Source organism: Mastacembelus armatus, chromosome 17, assembly GCF_900324485.2.
Source record: "Mastacembelus armatus chromosome 17, fMasArm1.2, whole genome shotgun sequence".
Classification (NCBI taxonomy): Eukaryota; Metazoa; Chordata; class Actinopteri; order Synbranchiformes; family Mastacembelidae; genus Mastacembelus; species Mastacembelus armatus.
This window is the reverse complement of record NC_046649.1, coordinates 7,010,530-7,027,173: the sequence shown is the minus strand read 5'-3', so window position 1 is coordinate 7,027,173 and position 16,644 is coordinate 7,010,530. Positions and strand designations below refer to the sequence as shown.

General features: G+C 38.4%; 1 protein-coding gene across 7 annotated transcripts in view; it reads right to left on the bottom strand.

The window, feature by feature from the left end:
- Positions 1 to 16,644, bottom strand: part of ctnnd2b (catenin (cadherin-associated protein), delta 2b) — a 151,541-nt gene that overhangs the window by 76,284 nt on the left and 58,613 nt on the right. For all 7 annotated transcript variants that reach the window (XM_026314351.1, XM_026314349.1, XM_026314352.1 and 4 more), the window contains 2 exons: positions 2,193 to 2,227; positions 751 to 867 (listed from right to left, as the gene is read on the bottom strand). In XM_026314351.1, coding sequence (XP_026170136.1) covers positions 751 to 867; positions 2,193 to 2,227 — 152 coding nt within the window. The remainder of the gene's footprint in view (positions 1 to 750; positions 868 to 2,192; positions 2,228 to 16,644) is intronic.

Sequence of the window (16,644 nt, the reverse complement as noted above, 5' to 3'; positions counted from 1 at the left end):
TTGTGTGTGACTAAATAAAGAACTAACTAACTAACTAACTAACTAAGTGTAATGTTACATGTCTGACTAATAGTGGCCAAGCTGTCACTGAACTGCACTTCGTGTCTAAACATCATGTTAAAACAGGCTTATGGTAATATACTAGCTACGTTTTCAGTAGCATTTGTTCTTCTAAACAGCTTGACTCTGGAATAAAATCCTCCACAGTACGGAGAAAGATGAATTATGTGATCATCAGCATTGGTTAAGAAGACAAAAAATATTCACTGGTGAAAAGGTAATAATGTGCAAACCAGATAAACAGACAAGTGATACAGAGCTTGTGGCTTATATGTTTTGCACTAAACATTATTTTATTTTTACTTTTGGAAAAGGTGATGGAATTTCATGAAAAACAAAATATTTGTGTACAGCATGCTATTTAGACCAAATAGAAAAATGGATCTCCCAGGTTTGATTAAATTTTTTAATTAAAATGTTTCAAAGAAGACCTGAACACATCCCTTTCAATGTCATGTTACTTACTGTTGTTATAGTGGAGGCTGGTTCCAAATTACATTTGCTTGCTGAATTCACCCACATTCAACAGATTAATCAGCCAAAACATGAAGATTCCAGCTGAATATTCATCCCTACTGGTGATTACATTTTTTTCTCTCTAGTCTTTTCTATTGATTTTTTTCTGTCTAAGAAAAGAAAACTACTAGGGAGAATTTAGTCATTCTTCTTTAATCATAGCGTTGGCCTTACTGTCTCCTGCAGAGGTGTCCTGTGAATCCAAGATGCCTGACTCCTGGAGGGAGCGGATGCAGGAATCCACCAGCTCCAGGCCTGTCGTTAGTTCTTCCTCTATGTCCTTCTGTCCATCTGCATGTTCACAAACAAAACAGGAAAGACATCTGAATGGAAAGGCAGGCACACTTTCTTCTGCCCCACCCCCCAGACTGTTAAGACATTACTGCACTCATCCAGCTACTGATTAGCAACTAAAGAAGTGGCCTGACTTCCATTTCATGAGTACAGAGTATTGTGGGGGTAAACCTTGGGTCAAGGGTAAAAGCCTAACTGATAATCCAGCAACAAATCTTATGGGACTGAGGTCTATGTTGTACCACCTTGTACACAGAAGCAAGGCCATTTGTCTGTCAGAGAGAGGTTGATACCATGCCCTGTGTCTTCAAGTTAGCGAGGGCCGCCCAGGAGGCTAAAACATAACAAGTTAGTCTTCAGAGAAACATTAATCTTTTTATCTGGAGAGGAAGAGAACTGATAATAGTAGAGGCCTCAGTGAGTGGATTTAGGAGGCTGATTTTATTGACTTTGACTGACGCAGTTGCAGACTGATGATGTTGATATTGTTGATGAAATAATTCCAGTGCTGTCTGCAACATTACAGTGGATTTACTCAAACCCTTGCAAGCCAAAACTCTTCTTAAACCTGGTTCATCAGAAGTGATGGGTTTTTAATGATTCCTGACTAACGATGGGATCAAATGTTCTGACTGAAGTGAGCAAAGGTTTTTATGACAGAGTAATTTAAGTCTTTCTGAGGCTGAGTGGTGAAGTCTGAACACAGCAGATGGTTGAAAACCAGCACAGACATTTCGACCGCAAACCTCTGGGATTCCTTGTGTTTAGTCACCTCTTTGCTGGCAGGTCGTCAACCTTGCACTCGGATAATCAATCTGCTCTCAGCACCCTATTCTGTACATCTCAATCTGACTGACAGAAAGAGGCCTATGTGTCATGCATGGGATTGTGTCTTCTCAGTTAAAAGTGTCAAAGAAATTGTGGAGCTCAGAGAGGTGTCTTCATTTGCCTTTCTAATCCTCACTCATTGATTGCTGTTGTCCCTAATGTGAAAAGTAAATGGTGAGAATGATTTGCCATAGCTGTTTGGCCTGTTCTCAGCTGTCAAAATGAGTAAGATTTGGTGGAGGAAACTGAGAGATAGGATGTTATTTTTTGTTAGCACAAGGCTTTTCTGCTTGGTTAGGTTTGATTGAGCATTTTAATGGCAGCAGCCTCCAGAGTTCTTGTACAAGGACTGTAACAATACATTGTGAATGCATGATGGAAGATTTTTACAATGGCCACCAGTGCAATAAGCTAAGTCAGCAATGCACTGTGCTGGAATGCAAACAATAGAGAAGCAGACAAAATGTATAAGAGCATTTAAGAGGAAATATTACCTTGGTTATTCCAGCGAAATTTCTCATCTGCTGAACTGCAAGAGACAAACAGAAACACAGGGTTACAAATTATACAGCAAAATGCATTTTACTGTTTTACTGTACCCTAATTTTTGTTTTGTTTGCTTGTGCCCTTGCAACTTTACATAGTGGCATTGTTATGAACCTAACAACCATCTCAACCTCACAGGTTAAGATGATGATTTTAGCTGCAAAGCCTGCAGCACAGGACCAACACTTAAAGTGAATCTATATGAGACAGCAGTCATAAAGTTTTGAACATTTGTCAAAGGAGCTCTAACTGGAGGAAACATCCCCACTCAATTATTGGGTGTATTGGCTGCTTAAATATGTAGGCTGTAAAAAGTTTGATTTCAGAGAGCAGACACTGGACTCTCTTCTTCACTTCCTCCTACATAGTTTTTCCTTACAGCTTTAACTTAAATGAGGTCTTCATGTGAGCTTCCTACTGGATGTTTCTTGTCAGCGCCGCTATCCCCCGCCTTAGCATTTTGCTAAACAGTGCGTCAAAGAATAAGTGGAAACCTGCAGAACATAGGATGATTTTAAAGATACATGCATAATCTGGTATGCTAATAAAAAATCTGAAGTTGTAAAAGATTTAGTAATAAAACGGCAATAAAATTAAATTACCAGATTTTTAAAGGAAGTTTTGTGACTTTTTCTGCACAGATGACTTGCCTGCCTGGTCATGAACACATACTGAATTTACAGACATAGCCAAATCAGACGTCTGTTTTTTCCTGGCAGCTTATAAACCACACTTCTGCCCATTACGAGTCTCACATTTGGTGTTTTAATGCAGCCATTCATGCCACATTATACACAGAAAGACCTGTTATTATTAGCTACAACAGACCCAGTGTCTAGCAGTTGAGATGTAATGTTTACTGAACAGCCATTTACAGAGGAAAACCAGACATTTTTTTTGATTGTTCATAAATTTCCATTTTATACAGAATGTCTTCTTTTTAAGAAGCCATGAATTCTCTGTCTATTACTCTGTCAAAAAAAAAAAATCTTCAATCAGAAGGACATGGGACAGATAGTTACTTTCCATGTGCTATTTTAATCAGGTCCACACATTTCTTTTTATAGCCACCCCAGTACAAGCTGTGCCATAATCATATTAGTTAACAACAGGCATAATGCTGTTCAGACAATTAGCTAGCAGAGAGTCAGCAACATGACTTGACTTTCCAAATCTCTACACACTGTCTGTATCATACACTGTTAATTGTCTGAGACTCTTTGGATAAAAGCATCATCACCAATCATGAGCATTAGGTACTGGACGTTTGGAATTTCCTGGGAGATAGTGCATCTACTTTTGTGGCTTGTAGAATCAAACAGCTTGAAGTGATCACTCATTTAAAAACATGTCGGCCTTAACTAGATGACTAACTATACCTGTGAGCCTAACTAACCAATTACATATGCTGTATCTTTCTTGTTTAAATAATATACAAATCACACAATATGTGGTTTGTGTATTTCCCAAAACATCAAACTATTTCATAAAGACCTTTGCTGAATAAACAGCAAACATTAAGGGGTTTCATGACCAATGTCTTCAAATACGGACAGATTAATGTCAAGTACTAATGAAAATCATGTTGGTAGGAAATCCTCCTTATATGTCACCTTAAGCCTCTATTGCTAAACCTAGCAATAAATGCCATTCATTCTCTGCTGGCACAGAACAGATGCTATTAAATCACCCCATTGATTACCACAATTTTATGTGTGTGGGTGTGTGCATGTGAGTGTGCATGTATGTGTCTGTGAGTGTGCATGTGTGCATGTGTGTGTGTGTGTGAGTGTGCATGTGTGTGTGTGAGTGTGCATGTATGTGTGTGTGTGCTGAGTGATGGGCTGCAAGCAAGAGCCAAGCGTTACATGTTAATGGGACCCTCTGTCAGCATAGCAGATTCCTCATTTATCATCCATTATTATACCAAACAATACACCCCCACGTGCACATACAAACACATATGCACACACACATACACAAACACACAGACCCAAGCTCTACACAGCAGATATTTGCTACACAAAAGACAGAAATGCACAACACAAACTTTGGGAGAAAGAAAAAGGCTGAACCTCTGTGTCCCAGAGGATGGAGTGTGTTTGTATCAGACCAAGTAGGATCGAGCAGGATGATGAGGATCATTATTGGTAGTCTGGGTTCAGACAGGTGATGTCAATGTTTTCTTAAAGGCCGGACACACCAGCCTGTTGCCCCTTTACTCTCGAAAATGCCCAAGTAGAAATGAATGTGTGTCATTTACCAATGGCCAGGATCAGGTGTAGATAAAACTAAATACAAGCTGAGTGCTCACATAGAAAACCTCCTGCAAACTGTGAGGAAGGCGGGCCAGTGGTGTTATCATCAAGTGGTTGCATCAACAGGGGCTGGAGCTGGAATATAAAACAGGCCAGAGGGTTTCAGATATCTGTCTGAGCTGGGGGATCTAAGCAGGCTAGTCAGAACCAGAGAAGACCAGAGAACAGCAGAAAGTACAACAGGTTATAGAATTAAAAGTGAATTGGCTGAACTACAGCAGAACTAAACAATACTTAATGTTAAACAAATAAGCAGGAGCCAGGATCACTTGCTAACTGTAAATTCATTGATTAATCATGAACAACCAAATTTCATGGCGAGTCATCCAGTACTTTTGAGACATTTCATTCAAAAGCACAAATGTCAACCTCTGGAAGAAAATCCAGGGGATTACCAAAGTCTCCAGGCGTTGTCCTCTGGGGATCATAAATGCCCATACAAAAATGTTACAGCAGTCCATCCTATAGTTGTGGAGACATTTCAATCTGGAAGAATGTGGTGGGCCTACTGACACTGCCTAAAGGCATAACTCTCTTATGTGGCTAAATGTGCCATATAATTGCTGGTGCCAGCTTTTCAAATATGAGACTGTGCTCTTCTACTCTGTTATACACAGTGTTACTGTCAAATGAATGTCTTGGATATTAACAGCTTGTGGGGAATTTTGTGGGTTTGGGACTGACCAGCCTAATTAATAGGCAACCTGAGGTACAGTCTTCCCCTTCCTCTCTGTCCACACAGGCAGTCCCTCCCCGTACTGGTCACCAGACTTCATCATTAGGCACTGGGTATGGGTATTGCTGTTACATACATGATGTTGTTATAAGATGCATATCAAATTAGAAGCACATACACAGTATAGTTTCACTTAAAGCACCTCACAGGTCACCCCTTCCTCAAACATTACAGCTATTCCATCCCGAGATGTGTTGGTGTGACTGCAGGTCAAATATAGACACATTTACTTTAAGAAAAGTTCCTGTGTTCAAGCTTTTACTTAGTAATACATTACAAGTTAAACATGAAAGGGCATTTTTCTAGTGGCAAACCTAAGAAGAAGGAAACAAACTAGCCAATACATCAGATTCAGGAGCGAGTTACAGAGAAGCTGCAGCAAACATGCTGCTGCTGTTAGCAGTTCTCATCAGGCAAGCAGAAACAGCAAGGTAAATTACTGCATCCGTGGCTATCAGAAACACATCATAATAACATAACAGGCAAATGGAGAAATTATACATATTTACATATAAATTGTGTTTTTCCATTTCATACAGTTTCCACTGGCAAGAGTATTTCACGTGCTATTTTAGGTGCTGTAAGCAACACAAATAAAGTACCATTCACTAACAAACTTGCAAAACCTGGACAAAACCTCAAACTTTCTGGGTGGATAGATTCATAGATAAATATATTGTCCACAGATACTGAGAAAATAGTTGTTTTCAATGGCCTGGGAGAGAGACAGCAGTGTATTTGAGGGGGGAAAAAAAATGTATGATTTTCTGAACACTGAAAAGGTTAAGTGTATTGACGACTTATCTAAGCACAGCAACATATGGCACAATATATTGTGTTTTCATTGTTATATATAATTGACATATTTTACTGACTTTCACTAACTTGATAAAATAGATTGGAGTTGGAGCATCCAACTGGGATGGGAACACATTCTTGTGCACAATAATGTCACTAGTGGAAATGCTGTGAGACTTTGAATTTAAGCAGCAAAACTGAAAAATCTCTGTAATAAGCAGTGACAGAAAAATCTATTTGAGTTCCCACAGTAAGTAACCTAAACTTCAACTGATAGTGAAATGAAAAGTACCCACAGCTCTGATGGAGCTCAGAGCTCAACCTGCAGGTTATTCGCTGCATAGCGTTTATTTGACTGTAGCTCATAAACTGTGAATGTGTGTAAGATTGCTGACCTGTCTGAAGTGTAGGAAAGCACCAAATGTCACTTGCTATTATATCTTGACTGCTGCTGCCTCAGTGTCTGGGATAATTAATATTATAAATAATGAATGTTGTGCTATTGGGTAAATGCACACAGTTTCTACAATAACTTGCTAGATTTTCACATCTATCTGGCTGCTGTATGATGGCTACATTATTTCATGAACTCACTGTTCTTTCACCTGTATCAGAATTACTGAGCTCTCTATGAATTGTTGCTGAATCACTGCTAAACTTTTACAGGAACGCATAAAGGTCACTGTAACCTCTAATATTAGACCATCCACATGTGGAGGTTGAAGCGTGTGTGTAGACAGGGTTACTGTAAACTACCCTTCAAGAATTTAAGCTATTCAGAGAAAAAACACTGTAACTGACCATGTCTATTGTTATTATAAGAAGGTGGTGGAGTACAGAGTAGTTCCTTGTACTGCTTCTCATGAGTGGAGTCTGTTTCCTGGGTCCAGTAAAAATATTTTATTTTAAGACAAAACAGACTAATCCGTTTTAAAGACAGAATTAAATGAATGGTAACAACCATTCAAACAAAGCAAAATCCATGCATCAGCTGCCCTGGTGTCACATTTCACTGTAATCGCAGAAAACCTAACTCTTCTTATAAAATAGCATCAAATTTTAAATTTATGTCTGCAGTTCTTGACTATAGAATGAAAAAAAAGTTATAAACTTACATTTGTTTTATTGTTTTGGATTTAAAAATACAAATTAAACAGTAGTTTCCTTTTCATTATTAATTTTGTTTTAAAGGAAAAATGCTAAAAACACGAAGATCATTAATGCCATTAATATTCTCAGAGAATACCTCACAGGGGATACCTGTCTGGGTTTTGTCTGGGGTCCCCAAACCACTAAATCCACTCCTGTGTAGTCTAACCTCACTATCCGAAACAGCTCACAAAAACACAGAGTTAGTGTTTTACCCATCAAATTTCTTTGGTGCATCAGCAAGATGTGATAGTATGATCACATAATGTGTACAGGGACTTTTCTGTTTACATGTGCAAAGCTCAGATATGTGCTCAGATTTACAGTATACATGTAGTTTTAGACCAAAGATTGTATTATGCAATCTGTAATAACATAACCTCAAGTAAAGCACAATATTTATTAAGTCTGTGCTACAAAAACACCAAATTATCTCAAAATGAGTTCAGCTATTACTACAATCTACAAAGACTGACCTAGTGAAATTAGAATAAGAATGAGAGGAGATTCCCCTTCGGTGTGAAAGTCAAAGGGACTGCCCTCATTTCCAAAGCTAAGGACTAAAAAATGATCAGCAAAAAGTAATTAAAAAAGTTTAACCTTTGAAAATGAATTTGAAATTAGACATTAGCTCATGGCTTCTGAATCTGCTTCTGTCCTTTAATTTCTCCTACAGTCACTTTTCAGATCAATCAGAAATGCGGGGACTGAAACACAAACTTTTAAAAACACTTTTATTTTTAAAGCTTTCCATCACTTGTCCTGACACACGCTATTTCTGACTATTATAAACTTTGAATACATGGTGTGTTACTGGCCACCTTAAGCTGCCATGCCAGTAGATGCTGTATAACTGCATATTTAATGTAATGTTATGATGGTTGCAAAACTTTCTGTTTGTGATTTAATGTAGCTACTATAAAATGGTTGGTCATTCTAACAAGCCCAAAGCAGACATTTTGAAAAGGGAGGGGACATGCAAGGATATTTTAGGCATATGCATCCTAACCATGTTTTAATAATCAGGGGTAACTGTAACTGTAACTAACTACAGGACAGCTGTTCATTTCCTGTTCAAACTGATGGTCTTACTTCATTAAGTTGTTATTTTAACCCAAACCCTGTTGTTTTTTGAGGTTTAGTGTGCACCAATAGATCATGTTTTTTGTTTTTCATTGTTTATTCGCCTGACGACAGAAACATAGAAAATGTTTGGGATGATGTTATACTGTCCAAAAACCAAAGAACAAACAGCAGCAAAAGAGAATAAAATGCAGCTCAAAACACTTAGTCTCAATATATTTATTGACTGACCTTTTCTTGCTCACCTAACATAAACAGATCATTGAGATCATTACAAGCTTATAATCAAAATAGTTATATATAGACAGAACTGCAAAGGTTTCTGGGCCTCCATATGACAAAGGCATCTAAAATAAAACCCTGAAGCTACCTAACTAAAAATTGAGTCCATTAGACTCTATGACTCATGACCACTCACCATACTCTGCCACATTTATACTATAATACAAAGATTTACAAGTGCAAATATACATGTCAAGATAAGAGGGCATTTTGAGCTATAATTCATATGAAGTAAATAGCAAGATAGGTGAAAGCTCTGTACTGGAATACTCTTGCCCAGTTATTACAATTTTAGTTAAAAGCACCACTTGATAAAGGTGTTATTTTCAGCTGGATAAGAGAACAGTCCTGAAACATAATGCTCTATAATTTCAAATAATGACCAAGTCCTATTGTATATTCTGACCTGATATTTTAAGCTGCGTTGAAGAGCACATTTTGGGCTTTTGGTTCTATTCCTGGAGAAAACAGGTAATATCACAAATCAAACTACTGCTCTCTGACCTCCACACTTCTCTGACTGACTGGTCTGCTGCGTTAATAGACAGGAAAAGGAAAGAATCAAAAAAGACAGAAAGAAGAGGGAAATAGAGAAAAGGAATATGATCACAAACAGGAAGAAACAGGAGAACAAAGCAGGGGGGTAGATAATGAAAATGGGAATATCATACCATGAGCGTGAGGAAAACAGGAAACAGAAAAGGAGAGGCAGAACTGACAATCACAGCGAAAGGCAGAGACAGAGAGAGAAAGTAGCTCTGCTAAATCCAATGAGGGGGGTTTAAGAGAGTGAATGCCAGAGATAGCAATGAAAATCCTGCCATTTTATCCACCCAATAAACACATACTGAACACAGTCCATATAATCCATCTATTTCCATACCCTGCATATTATCTGTTATCAGTACTGACCACAATGGTTGGCACTCTTGTAGACAGAGCCGTTAGATAATAGAGCCACCCATAAAGGAAACAAAAACACAGAGAAAGGAAAGCAGAGGCCTTTTTAGCTCCTGGAAACAATAGTGCAGTCATTGCTTGTGTCAACACTAATTAAGATTCAAAAACTAAAGCAGCACTGTGGTTGTTAATTTACTCAACATCATTTTATAGAGTTTACCTAAAAACATCACAGAACATCACCTATACGATTCATAGTTACCTTCGGTTGTTTTATTCAAATTTCAGGCAACTTTCATCAACACTGACGCTGCACTTTTGAAAAGCTTATAATGAAGCCTGGAGTTGCATTAAAAAGCTTCATATGCTCAAAAATTTTCCTGCAACATAAAAAGGCAGAGATTTGCTTTGTTATTTCAAAAACTTTTAATATTCATTGAAGTAGACAGCTGGATTATTGCGATGCTTGTCAATGAAGAATCATAAAGGGTCTAGAGAATATAGAAATACCAGATCACAAGTCCACACCTATCCACTGCTTTGGATCAACAGTCTTTGTCCCAGTTCCCAGTTCTGAGTTGGTGAATTTCCACAAGAAGGCTATATACCATATTATATTTATAACAACCCAGATAAGCCAAAATCCTGAATATGATAGCTACGTAACTGATAAGATTCCTGAGGCATGACATAAACTTGTTATGGTAATATTTTGTTTCTGTAAGTGCAAAGGACAACCATGAGCAAGATGTAATCCCAAATATAACTTTAACTAAGGCGTGCGTTATGAGTAATCTGTGAAAATATACACACAATACTGTTTCACTTTCACGTTTGTTTTATGTTGTAGCTGGATACTACAATTGTTGAAAATGATTTTTTTCACCTAGTACCCCATAATGACAAAGCAAAAAATAAATTTTAGGCATATACTGTATACAAACTACAGCACATGGATTGGCTTTAGGTCACAGAAAAAATAAGTCATACTTGCTTTAAAATTATAATAACCGCTTAGTCATTGTTTCAGCCAATGTTTCTCAGTCAAGATGAACTAATTAGGCATTCATTACCACTCTTTACTCTCAGACAGGGGGCGGTTACTGCTCACAGACACCAAGCCAAGAAACACAAAGCAGGTGCACTGAATTATGCACCTCTTTGCCAACAATAAACAAAAATAATAAATAATAAAACATGAGATTTGAAGTTTGATTATCTGCGCTAAAAAAATAAGCAATGGTTATAATAGTTAACTAAACTTGGTATCTTCATAATTACTGACTATCAACTATATCAACATTACATCAAATTCACTTTTTTTGCTTATAATTAACTAATTAACTAAATTCACTTTTGTACATACATGCAAATTCTATGTATGTACTGTATCTTAGTCACAGTCTACAGTGTTCATTGCAAAAGCAGTTCTTCTTCATCTTTTCCCAGAAAAACTTAGTTACAATTCTCTCTAGACAAAAATAACAAAACATATCTGGGTAAAAATATTCACCCTCCGATGTGTAACAACACATTCATGCCAGATCTGCACAGTAGCACCGCTATCAACACATAAGATAAAAGAGAAATAAGCTCTCATTCTCTTCTTGGGTTATAAAGAGTTCAAGAATAAAACCAGCATTAGTAGTAGTTTCTAGAAAGTCTTCAGATATTATATTACAATTGTTAAAAATTATTTTTTTCTCATTAACCTACACTCAGTACCCCATAATTACAAAGTAAAAACAAAATGTTAGGGAATGTTTTTAAATTTATTAAAAAGAAAAAACTTAAATATCACAGTATTCAAAAATATCAAAGTACTTAGACCCCTTGGAACAACACGTGAAAATTAGCTCAGGTGCCTCTTATTTCTCTTTGTCTTTGCTGAGATGTTTTCTACACCTTGATTGGAGTCCACCTGTGGTAAATTAAAATGATTGGACATGATTTGGCACACACCTCTCTGTAGAAGGCCTCACAGCTGGCAATACTTCTCTGAGCAAAAACCAAGCCATGAGGTCAAAGGAACTGCCTGCAGAGCTCAGAGACAGGACTGTTCATAGGCACAGAGCTGGGGAAGGCCTTTGTAAGAAAGGTGACCAAGAACCTGATGGTCACTCTGACTGAGCTTCAGAGATTCTGTGTGGAGATCGGACAAAGTTCCAGCCCTCCAGTGATCAGGGCTAGACAGAAGCCTCTCCTCAGTGAAGTGCAAAACACAATAAAGCCCACTTGGAGTTTGTCCTCAATTCTCAACATTATGTCTGAAGGAAACCAGGCACACATCTCACCCTTTAAATTGATATGGCAAGATGTATTAGCAAACAGCTCCTTATTTACATATTATTTATAGTATCAATCAGTTACAGAAAAACACCATCCTTCATTTGGAGCTATGTTTCTGTTCATCCTCATTCCTGCAGTTCACTCTCTAATAGATCTGTTTTTTGGTCTCCACCAACTGTTGAGGCTTGCTGCCTAAATAGAAGCCTAGAATGAGTAAAACAACACAGCAGCTTGTTATGGCACAGAAAGCCAGCAGTTATACAATAGAGTTACAGTCAGTCTCTTAATATGACAGTACTAATTTAAACTCAGTGTGGAGACATAAATAAGTCTCTATGGAGCACTTGGAGGCTTGATATTGTACAGGACGAGTCAGAGTAATGAGACAACCCTACCCTCCATGGAGATTCTCAACCATCCAGGTCAAGGTTTAGCCATATATAACACTTCTGGATAAGACAACCTGAAATAGTTCACATTGTAGGTCCTGGGAAAATACAGACGTGGATTTCTTGCTGCCATAGGTGGCAGTCAGACAGCCAGGGGAAATGGCCCAGGCACATCCCAGAACAGCTATTGTGAACCTTTAATTACAATCTGAGCAGGAAGACAGAGGACCCCAGTGTGCTCTGTAACTATGTGCTTTATCTTTCCTGGTCACCTGACTTTTACCTAATTATGCATTATGTTGAAACAATAGTGAACTGCTGCCACTTTGTCCAGGTACTATCTACCTCAAGTGTATCTCATACCTCAAAAGAGCAGAGAATTGAAAATGTCAACAGCCTCGGGAGACAGTTCAACACTGTGGCTCAGAGAGGGCCTTGTAGTGCATAATGCATGGCGCTATGGGTAATGAGATGTTAGAGAATTTTTCAGTACAAGGTTTAAGCCTCTTTGCAAGATGAAGTCTGCCCGGTGGAGGAGTTCTTGGCCAAGACCTTGAAATCTGACCTTACCAAGTTTGCAGAAAAAAAGGTAGAACTACAGGTACCTGCTGAGATCTGATCAGCTTTCTCTTAAGGCTGTCCTCCCCATAAATATGACATCAGTCATTTCTTATTAACACTTTTTCTTGACTAGGCCTTTTCTGCCTGTGTAAAAAATTGACTATTGTCTTGCAGCAGGTATGTGTGGTGTGCCACTGCTAGAGCAACAGAAATCATCTTTGGGCGGTGGTTTTGGTGGATGAGTGGGTGTACGAAGTGTGTTACTTTGACATGCAATCCAATGTTTGCATTCCCTCAAAATGTATGCATTGATTTCTTTTAACTAAAGACACAACCACAATTTGCTCCACTGTGTTACTACTGGTCACAAACTCTGCTGGCTTTCTATAATGCTGCTATAATGAATATTTGTATAATCTCATCTCATATAATCTTCCTCAAAGTGAGAAAGTGACTGTCTTAAAGGGGAACCTATGGAGCAGGAGTGTCAAATAAAAGAAACTGATAAACCTATTCAGGCTGAAAAGCTGAGGAAAACTTGAACCTTTTTAGCAGAGAAAATGCACAGTAAAAGGAAGTCCTGGAGAGACTTGATTCTCAGACAAGAAGGGAACACATATGGGGTGAGATATCTGTTTTTGTGTATGTGCTAACACCAGTGTTGCCAAATCAGATTCCTTGTACAAGATGAACTTGTCTTTTAAAGCACATAAATCAATACAAAGATAAAACAAAGCCAGAAAAAACTATGAAAAAATGTAACTTTGCAAAACAGCAAAATGCAAACAAAATAATGGTGGTTGCCAGTAATGCTGCAGCAGATTGCAATCACCAAAGAAAATAACACCGACTGAATACGGAGCTCTGTGCCTGGCTGCAACCGATAATATTTTCTAGTGGAATTCCGCTCTTTTTTAATAAAAAGCTCAGCATGAGCTGCCAAACTGGAGCTAGGACAGTGAAGGTGAAGGGAGATATCAGTCTCGTCTGGGTCTGATGTGCAGGAATTCAAGCGAGGTGGAGCAGAGCTTCATTTTCTTCCCCTCTGCCATCTAGAGAGAGAGAAACACGAGACCCTTTGAAGCGAGTGATTAAAGCGCAGCAGGATGAAGCACAGCTCGCCATTTCTGTTACCCCGTCCACATGCTCTAAACAAATGGTTAGAGACAGAGAGTGATGGAGAGAGAGAGAGAGAGAGAAGCAGAAGTCTTCTGTGACCCACAAAATTGGTCAGATTGACTCTCTAGTCTGCCAGTGTGGGAGGCAGCCATTTTGACTTGGGGCCAGAAGTTAAATGAGAAGCAAATAGGAAGACATGTTGGTTCTCAGTGTGACACCAGTGATTCTTTCCAGAACCACTCTTCTGAGTTACCTAGAGACAAATAACATCAGTAGAAGTGTCTGTATGAATATTCCTCTTAAATAATCCATGCGTCAGAACTCTCCAACACTGCCAATCATTCTGCATTTTTCAAAAGAATATGTGGACAGAAATGTTTTTTGACTAACATGATGTCAAAAATGATTGGCTGTGATGCATCGCTCTTATGCTGATGTACAGAGATTCCAGCCTTCCCTTGAACAGAATAAAAACCGTTTTGCGTGTATACAAAGAGTTTCAGAGAGCAGCACATCAGGACTTCACAGAGAGGCATAATCAGTCATTTTTTTTTCCTGCTGTGCACCATACAAAAACAAAAGAGGATGTGTGCTGACTTCATGAGGCCAACGCACTCCACATCTCCTCCCCTTCTTCTCCAGTTATCAAGGGCTGAAGTATTGAGCCTGTCAAGAGCTATAAATAAGTGAAACTGTCAATAGAAAAAAACTCTCTTTGGGATAACTGTTCAGAGGACATTTACTAAAAAGACAGCAGTGCTTTTCTTTCTGCAGAAGTTGAGGATTTGTTTTATAATGGACTGAATAACTTTTTATTTTTTACAAATCATTCATATAACAAAGGCTGACATATGCTCTCATCTGCTAGTTTTAGAAACACAAAAAGGATACCTCAAGACAGGAATATGTTTCTGAAGCTGCTGCAATCAAGTGTACACTTTACTTTGACATTTCTACAGGGAATTTGTGCTGCTGGCCTGGACAAGTTCTCCTCAACCATCGGTGTGTGACAAAGCCTTAGTGCCAAAACACTCTTTGGTCCAAACGTTGGGGCATTAGTAGCATAGTGCTGTTTTTTTTTCTCTCTCTCCAGATTGGCAAGCCAAAGCTGTGGCCATCTCCGTTCTTGCTAGCAAGATGTCAAGTCAATTTGCTGGCTTTAGGCTTGGCCTGCTGCACACACACACATACATGGAAGCCACGTGCCAGGTTACCTTATCACCATCGATCAGGTCCAGCCAAGCCACTTTACTTAATGGCAGAGATTCAGAGCAAAATTAAGGAAAACATCAGTTTGTAGCTGCAGTCCAATTGTGTTGTTGCAGATTACTCCCAGGTGTGCTCACTTTTCAAACTGTCATGATTGCGTCTAAGGACTGAAGTTAATTAAGTTTTGCTATCAACAAATCATCTCATAGAGTGGTGAATGATTTTCTGATTCACTCCCATAGTTCATGTGTCACTGAGGCAGTTTAAACTGGCAGAAGAAGTTTGTCTTGAAAAACAAACCAAAACATCCTTATTTTAATTTTCAAACTAAGGTTCATTTCTGAATATTCAGGCTGTCAAAATGCAAAGTTGAACTGATTCAGCTATAAATTGATGAAAACACAGATTTTGCAGGTTTTGATTCATTGGGTGCCATGTGAGGACAAAGCTGCATTTATTTCCATTCCAGTGATAGTGCTAATATATAATTGAAACGTTTTTTAACAACACGCATGGTCCCTGATGCAAAGAGTGACACCTGGTGAAATAAGTTAGCTGGATTTAAGTACACACATTACAGCACAGTATGGTCCACATGATACATGTCTAGTGTTGAACAATAGAACTGCAGTGGCTGAACTCTGATGCTGAACTATGAATCCAAACTTAAGCTGTAGGTAGCTACAGCAGGGATTCCATTATCTTCTTAATGGCAATGGCATCAATTATTAATCATGCTTTAGGCTGACAGGGGCATTCCCACATTTGTTCCTCATCTGACAGAACAGTTCCAGTAACTTTAGATTAACTTTAGATGCCTGCAAAGGGCATCTCTTGATCAGTTGTCTGCTATACCTTTATTACAACTTAAAATAATGCAATCTAATAAAACATCAAACCAAAAAAGGGACCATAAAATGACCATGGAGTTTAAACAACCCATGTTCTGAAAAGAGCCATGGTGCAATCAGCCTTCATAAGAATACTACAGCACCAAAGCTTTTTGCAATGATTATAAAAAATATTTGCATATGCATAATACAAATAATGTACCACTTTACAGCTTTACAGCTCCAAACTAATCACAATGCCTAACAAGACACTTAAGAAAGCCAACAAATATCAGTCTGAATAAAACAATGGTATAATTTTGCAATTTGTCCAAAATGTTGTATCATCATGGTTTACGCTGCATTTTTCCAGTCTGCCCAACATTTTTTAGAACATTTGTCTTATAGTGCAGATTTGTGTGTCCCAAAAAAGACCCAGTGCAGTATGTTTTTTTCATCAGACAATTTTTAATGGAGCTATGTATGACAGTGGTGTCTCTATTCTGTTGGCAGATCAATAATATAGCTGCAGATGACTGTATTAAGACTGGGAGCCAGTTACCACAATCACACAGACACACACGCACGCACACACGCACACACACACACACACACACGCACATACAAACACACAACACACATGAACACAAACACCCAAAGCCATGTGTAACAGACAGAGCCTGTCTGTGACTGTGGAGGACATTAGGCTTATTAATAGTGTCTGGGTCTCAGAGTGA